Here is an 8,295-nt window from a genome sequence, read left to right on the forward strand (position 1 = left end):
TATATAATGGTCATCTTTATTTTAATTTTTTATACTTTATAGTATAAAGGAAAAACTGCAGATTGACACGTTGAGGTAAAGTCACGTTAAAGGTCAATGTCACCATGTCACAGAAGTGAAAAGACGAATCACAATAACATTTCAGTGCAGCTCAGTGACTTTGGGTTTATCTTACTGGATTCATTTCTAAAGGGCACAACGCCAACGCTGACATTTTGACAATATTCATCACTTACAGTGCGATATGAGCTTATGTTCCCCACACAAATAAGGGCAAATAACAAAAAGCAGAATATATCCTTAAAAAGCAATAACTCCACACTATTTACTAAGCCTGAACCTTCTTCATGTCTATAGGAGCAACACAACAACAACAAAAAATGCGGCAACTTTTTTCTGAAATGAATCATGGCACTAAACCTCCTGTCAAAGATAATTAGAACATAAAACATTGCAGAGCCAAACAACGCTAATTAGCTTCTGCTTATCACTCTGGACAGAGGAGTTGGTGCATCTCACCCTTGGGTGATTAGGTTGCATATCTGAGTCGACCTAATGAGACACAAATGTTTCACGTTGGTATTTGGCTCGGCCGACCTTTTACAAACAAAAATCTCAAAGCCATTTTGTACATTTTATTCCAGGGCTGCCAGGATACAGTTAAATAAAAATAAAACCGAGTTTAAAAAAACACAAACGGAACCTGTCAATTTCAAAAGCAAAATGAAATTATTCCAAATAGAATGACATCTTCAAGGAAAATCCTTTCTTCAAAGCAAGAAGCCCCTAAATAAACGATAAAATCATCATTACTACACTCAGTTTACACACATTTACAGTTAAACCACAGTCATAGAAGTTAGGCTGCTGAGGTTTTATTGTTGCTGTGGACACACTGAAGGCTGTGATTTGTGACTGGATGACATGAACTGCAGTTGGTTGAAAACTGAGCCGTTATAAATGTCAGTGATCATTCTGACCACTAGGAGGCAGCATTTCTACATTATTGGACAAACAGCAAACCCAAAACCCTGGGTCAGGACTAAAATCAGACAGCCACTGATGGAACTTTGCTCTGGCATTGATTGATTTTTACATAATCAATTCAGCATTTTTCAATGTTTTCACACATGCAGTTAACTTTCCGACATTTTAATTTTGGATGTGTAATGATTTTGTGATGACCAAGCTTCTAATCGGTTTTCAAAGCTGCAGCCTCACCTGTCAGATGTTCCATCATTGGCTCAAACGACCACTCAGGTGGGTTGAGACATCTGTTGAATGAAGACATAGAAAAATAATATTTATTCCAAGTTGGGGACAGCACAAACATAATACAGTAAACATCTGTCAAATTGACTGCTCATTTTAATTTCCAACCTAGGAAAGTTCAATTCTGCAAACTTCCAAAAAACAAACATTTTGGAGCAATAAGTCCTCCAATGTCCACGCACCATGACAACAGAACGGCGGGGGTATTGGAAACATGTCAAGGAACAATTAATATGATGAAGGATGCGTGGCAAAACACAGGGGCTATGTTGCTGTGATACAGAACTCTGATCAGTTGAGAGCACAGAAAGGATATGATGGCAAATATGCAAATGACAGTCATTATATAATATCCTTTACTGGCTTGCACCTGACATCATTAGATCATTGTCTCCCTCAGAATGGGTGAATGTGAAGTACATGTGCGGCGCCTTGGACAAACACGCTACATCAGTACAGCCCATTTACCATAATGACAGAAGCTGCATCTGATTTCCTGCTCGTTCTGCTCCGTCATGTAACCAGCATCAAAGTCTCACTTCAAGAGATAGATTACTACTTTAGGTGACGTTTTTATAATGATACCGCCAAAATGAGGAGGAAAAATAAGCCAGATCAATTTAAATCAACCAAGATGAAACCAGGCATCCATCAAATTCAAGTGACTTCATTGACTTCTTTGTCTTCACCTGAGGTCCCGCTCAGACGCCCAACATCAGCATCAGTTTGGGAAGCAACAAGTCAGAGGAACCTTCCAGAGCGAAAGCTCTTCACCTTCAATCATCCAATCAGATGACGAGGTACTTCATCAAACGCTGCAAATCAAACGCTTTGTCCTGATTGCCAGTAAGAGAAATTAAACAAAAGCTCAGTCTGTTACTGAAGGTCTGTTAAAAGGCGACCTCGCCCTGTGCTCTGCAGACTGCAACAAGAGAAAACATTCACCGTCATGGGGAAGCATTGCTAAATTCACACCACTCATACCGGTGATTATATAAAAGTCCAACAGAGCTCCGCTTCAAACCTCTCGATTTTGTTTATCCTGATTCTGGCAGCAGCACGGACTACAACTCAATCTCATCTACCAATTGTGTGCAATTTAAGACCTTATCTAAATGTGTTTTCAACGCCATGTTACTTTGCACCAAAGAGTCATAATCTGTCTGTTGAAAGCTTTCATTTTCTAAGAACAAAGTAAATATAAATATCAAACATTTGGGTGTTCAAGCTGCCTCTTTGGGTGGCATTTGCACAGCCGTGGGTGTTCAGTGAAGTACAAGCACACACTGAGCTGCTGGGGTACGATTGTGTTTGTTGCGGCTGTTGGTTCGCAGTCACATCTGGAGACGCAGACCAAAGGAACTAATGCACAGTTTTACATTGGACACTGACCAGCTACAGGTTGTGAAGAAACTAAACAACAGGCTGCATTAAATATCACGCCAGATATTTTGGAAATGTGGAATGTGGACCCGCCCCCCCATCGGACACAGAACTACTAAAAAAAGAATGAGAAGGAGTGGTTTCATCAGAAATTGTGAAAAGCAATTCACTGAGTCATTTTGTCCATGAATATGTGTCACAGTGATCAAAATTTAGCTTTCTATTTTTAACTTTATAAAAGGCTGGGAAATCAGAAAAGAAAACAACAGACTTGATTCTGCAATGCCGGCGTCCTGAAAGCTACTGACAAAGTTGAACTGTTGTTATAGCGCTACCAACAGGTTGAGTGACGTTTCATTATGTGCATGAGTAGTGAGGTCACATGTCCACCACGTTTGGTAAAAGCCACCTGATTCATTCATGATGAGATGCAGCACACCCACTCAACTGCAGCCAAGTTCAGCAAAGCGTGAGAGGGGGGAAAAAGATAAATCCAATTTTTGCCCAGTTTGGTACACATGTAAGAGACAATTGACCCATAATTGTAGGAAGACATAAAAGCCTCAGGACTCCTGGTTTAAACAAAATTTAAACTCTGTTCTATTACAGCTTCAAACTTATTGTCAAAGTTCAAGTAGAATAATAAAGAATAGTAAATAGTGAAGAATATTGAGCAATGAGCCTTTGAAGGAGTTACCATGGTCTGATCTGGAGCCACTTGGACGATGAACTGGTACGCTGGCATCACGCAGTGCTGCAGCATCAGCGCGGTCATGTGTCCGTCCTCGGGCGGAGGATCTGGGGCAGCGGTGAAGCCGTCCTCCATGCATTCCTCCGGTATGCCGTTTAGCAACTACAGAGGAAAAAACAGAAACCTCCTCTCAGGGTCCAAACCATCTTTCACCTCCGTTAACTGGCATAAGTCCCTTCAACCTCCTTAGTAATGTCTCATCATTAATCAGTCATGTGATCGGATCTGGAGGCACGGCTACAAAAATAATCAAACAACTTCTCACTGCTTTTAATGAGCAGAAGTCCTCATTGATCTCTGCATGTAAGAATGGATTGAGAGCCTCCCTGGTCAGACTCACACACGAGCTGAGACATGAATAGCAAAAGGTCTAAATTAATGAGTCACTCCTCCAATCAGCTTATACAGCTGCAACCAGAAATATTCAACCCCCTCATAGTGATGTGGATAAAAGATAATGACAATAAATGACAAAAAAACAAACAATATGTATTGATACACATTTCAGTTTTTTTGACAACAGAAGTTAAGTTCTAATGAAAAATGTAACTCTTCTAACACGTGTGCATGTGCAGTATTATTCAACCCCCGGCTTCAGTACTTTGTTAGAAGTAAGAAGCTAAAGGATGCACCACAAACGTTTTCGGTAAGTGCTGACAAGCTTCTTACACCTCTCAACTGGAATCTTTGCCTCTAGCTCAGTTTGATGGCTTCCATGCTAGAACTGCCTTTGTTAAATTCCACCAAAGATTTTCAATCGCATTTAAATCTGGTGACTGAGAAGGCCACTCCAGAATGTTCCAGGATCTTTTTCACAACCAAGCTTTGGGTTGACTTGGAGGTGTGCTTGGGATTATTGTCTTTCTGGAAGGTCCAATGATTTCGAAGGTTTAAATTTGTCAACAGAAGGCATCACGTTCCTCTTTAAAATGGCCTGGTATTGCTGTGACTCCATGATGCCAGGTACGACCAAGATTCCCACTTCCTGCCGCAGAAACAGCCCCACATCATCAATGACCCACCTCCATGCTTGACCGGGGGGATGGTATTCTTCTGGTTGTAAGTCTGGCACGCCTGACATAGCGCTGGTCCACATGTCCAAACAGTTCCAGTTTGGTTTCATTAGTCCATAGAACTGTCTCCCAAAACTCTGTAGTCCTATCCAAATTCCCCCTGGCGTATCCTAGTCGACTTTTGATGTTCCTTGTGGTCAAGAGCTGAGTCCGGGCATGAAGTCTTAGAGTTGCTGAAGCACTTGTACCAGCCTTCATCACGTCATCCTGTAGGTAAGGTTTTACTTCTTACTTATAAGATACTACATGGCCTAGCTCCTGTGTACCTTTCTAACCTTATTTCTAATTACGTCCCAGCGCGTTCTTTAAGATCTCATCTTTTAGATGTCATTCCGAAGGTCAAGAAAAGACCTTTGGAGATAAAGCATTTCCGTACTGCGATCCTTTGCTCTGGAACTCACCTGTTAAAGAGGCAGGTTCTCTTGAGGTTTTCAAATCCCGCCTGAAAACCTCTTTTGACCTCCTTTCAGTAAACTTTAATAACTGCTAAATGGGCAGGGGGCAGTCTCGATTGAGAGGAGCTACTCTGCTCCACCATGCATCGCTCACTCTTCATATTAAAATATTCAATACAGATATCTAAGACTGACTACTGACTTTTTCTTGTGCCAGATATGCAAATGATGCAGCACAAATATGTCATTATGTTAAATACATAAATACATTCTCAGTGAGCTGAATTATATTCCGGTAATGTATCCGTCAGGGCTCTATATAAGACCATATTGTTATGCGATCATGTAAAACACACTAACTCACATCATCCACTCTCCACAGATCACTGCCGAAGCCTTCAGTCTGACCAAAAGATATTGCATTCTTCAGGAAATCAGTGCTGCTGCCATCATCCTAAAGAAGTTACAATATAACACAAATCAGAATCTCAAAGAACGTCATCGTATAGACTCCACAGGAACACAATCGCTCTCACGCCATCAGTGTCCTCTAGGACTGCAACAAGCAATCGGATGTACTCAGCCGCTGCTTTAAGCGTATCCACTTTACTCGGCTTCCGATCCGGCCGCATAAGTGGCACCATGCGCTTCAGGCGGGAAAACATGGCATTCAAGTTCCTGATCTGCAGAGAAAAAAAGGTAGCACAGTCACACAGAGTTCTCCCCCCCCCCTCTGAAAATACATTTTAAATCGATTCAGTGCTGGTATGAAAGCTATCAACCTGTGCGATTGTGCAACAAATGAGCATGTAACCAGAGCATCTGAGCAGCAGGACTCAATCACTGCTTCAGAATAACAAGGATCTCTCTCACTCACTCTCTCTCTCTCGCTCTCTCACACACTCTCACACACACACACACACACACACACACACACACAATGATTAAGTAGTCCTTAGCCATGCGAAGACGTAATACAATTATTCTAAACAACAATACTGAGGCGTTGTTGTTGTTGTGACAGCAGTTCCCTCGCTCACAGGCCTCTGAGGGGACCCTGTCAGCTCAGGCAGGTTCACTTCCAATGTTCACCATGTTAAACTTCTCTACTGGACACACTGTAAAGCACTTTGGCTGTATGGAGGTTTGTGTCCGACCCGTTTTGTATTTTTCTATGGTACGATAGGTGCTACACATGTGAAGTTGTCAACAATCAATAATTCACGTCACAAGTCCTTTGGAGGTCATAATGTGTCAAAGATCACATATAGTTAGTCGCCGTTCTCGTGAGGTAAACATGTAATTTCAGCGTAACCCGCAGCTTCCCGTCGCGGCCTCTGGGGGGCGCTCACCCTCATTCGCTCCTTCGCGTTCACCATCTCTCGTTTCTTCACCGTCTCGTTGAAATCCTCCGCCACGAAGTAGAATCCGTCTGTGTCACGCTTAAACTTCTGGATATTTCGGTACGCGGGCAGCGCCGACTCGCCTGTCAGCCGCATCAGGATGTCGCCCATCAGCTCCTGCTCCGGCACCCTCATTTCACTGCGCTGCGTTCATTTGTGGCGTCTTTACTTACGTTTCCAAAGCGGTGCCATTACAGCTGCAGGGGAATTAGGGTATGAAACGAAACGAGCGCACCTGTGCCTCGCGCGCTTAATTGGACACCTGGCGTCCAACGCGATGACGTAAGCGCGTCAATTAATCACGGCTATGGCGATTTGACGCAATTCTTCTACAACTCCATTGATTTTCTCATCTATTTCTTAAGTCATGACATTATGAATACATATAGATAAATATACATTTAAAAGCAATGTGCACCGTTCGTGTGTACACACGCACACTCACAATCGAGTGCTTTTCATTTCATTTAAGGGTACATTCTTATTTTATGTTTTATTTGCATTTCCAAGTTATAGTAGTCGGAGATGATGTCTCAATTGGCAGGGTTGAGATTAGGGGATGATGGGTAGTAAAAACAATACATATTTAAAATAATGTAAAAACAAACATTAAAAAAACATAATACAAATGTAAATGATGTGGAAAGCACTGGATGCACATGTCACTCTCAGTTATAGAAGTGACATAAGCTATTATAAGACTACTATTTAGATATAACTGGTGTTTTAATTCCTGTTAACTCTCCAGAGCCCATCAGCTGCTGCTTTGATTGAGTTTGTTTAGCTGGGTCTTGATGTGTCTGCTGGGGTTCTCTCTGATTTGCTGTTTGGGCGGTGGAGGCAAAATTGCACATTTGAACAATCACACACACACACACCCACACTCACACACTTTGTTTGGAATTTGTTCTTATTTTATTTGCTTCATAGAAGAACTATAAGCACACTGGTTTTCGTCACAACAGTCTCTACTTTTCAACCACCGTCTATCCAAGTGATATAACAATCTTCAACTGCTCATTCCTCCCAAAGATAGGCTGTGCAATTAGATGCAATGCAAGGGAGAGAGGTCCTACTCTATGATGAAAGAAACATTGAATCAGCCTTATAAGTATCAACATGTATATGTCATAAATCAATGTTTAAATTAGTGAAAATGTACACAAAATTATTAATCAATTCCATTCAACTTAAAATTATTCACACAAGTATCATTGATGCTGATTACTTCAAATTCAGAAACAATGCTGCAATACATTACAAATTGTTTAAAGCATAGACTTGCACCTGTAAAGAAAAATTAAGATTGAATAAATATTTAGAGACACCATCGAAATCTGTTTTTTAATGACTAAAGTACCAAGGGGGTAGTGACATAAGTACATGCTTCACATTGGCATATAAGTAATGATAATGGCATAAACCCCCTGCTGGGAGATGGTTGGATCATTCCTGCGTCAAAGTCCTTCAAGACCAACATATTGAAAAGTTTTCTGTTATGTTTTGGGAGTTGGCTCTTCCACAAAAGGAAGTTACAAAATAGTTTTCTGTGTCATGGACCACAGGAAGACTAATGCAATAAAAATGTCCTGCATACATATTCACATGTGATCCAGGTATTTCAATGTCTTGCTTTGCCATTAAGAGGACTGCTACCTCACGTGTACAGACATAACTTCCAAACTTTGGCTATAAATAATTAATGGTCTGGGCTGTTGATCACAGCGTTACTGCAAGTGTGTCCTTCGGTGCTTTTAACTTGACTCAAGGGCGAGCAGCACTGAGCACTGTGCTGCTTAAGGGTTTCTACCCAATCTGCTTCTTCAGGAAGGACATAGACTTGCCTCAAAAGCTGCTCTGGCTGCCATGAGGGTGTTTTCTGAATATGATCTCTCTGAAGGGGAAAGTGTGGCTGACAGGGTGCAGTATCACTGACACTCTCCCTTTATTAACATACACAACTTTGAACCAGTATGAAAGATATGCTCAGGCTCACAGAAATTAATCTATCTATTAAT

General features: G+C 41.4%; 1 protein-coding gene across 1 annotated transcript; it reads right to left on the reverse strand.

The window, feature by feature from the left end:
• Window positions 1-2,606: 2,606 nt before the first annotated feature.
• Window positions 2,607-7,492, reverse strand: figla (folliculogenesis specific bHLH transcription factor). The gene is made up of 6 exons (XM_076151098.1): window positions 7,482-7,492; window positions 6,227-6,416; window positions 5,411-5,557; window positions 5,239-5,328; window positions 3,353-3,508; window positions 2,607-2,612 (listed from the first exon to the last, which is right to left on the reverse strand). The coding sequence occupies exons 1-6, from the start codon at window positions 7,490-7,492 to the stop codon at window positions 2,607-2,609; spliced, it is 600 nt and encodes a 199-aa protein (XP_076007213.1).
• Window positions 7,493-8,295: the final 803 nt, after the last annotated feature.

The sequence above is a fragment of the Genypterus blacodes genome, unplaced genomic scaffold (genome assembly GCF_046128005.1).
Source record: "Genypterus blacodes isolate CSIRO-AG114 ecotype Tasmania unplaced genomic scaffold, CSIRO-AGI_Gbla_v1 ptg000053l_1, whole genome shotgun sequence".
Taxonomy (NCBI): domain Eukaryota; kingdom Metazoa; phylum Chordata; class Actinopteri; order Ophidiiformes; family Ophidiidae; genus Genypterus; species Genypterus blacodes.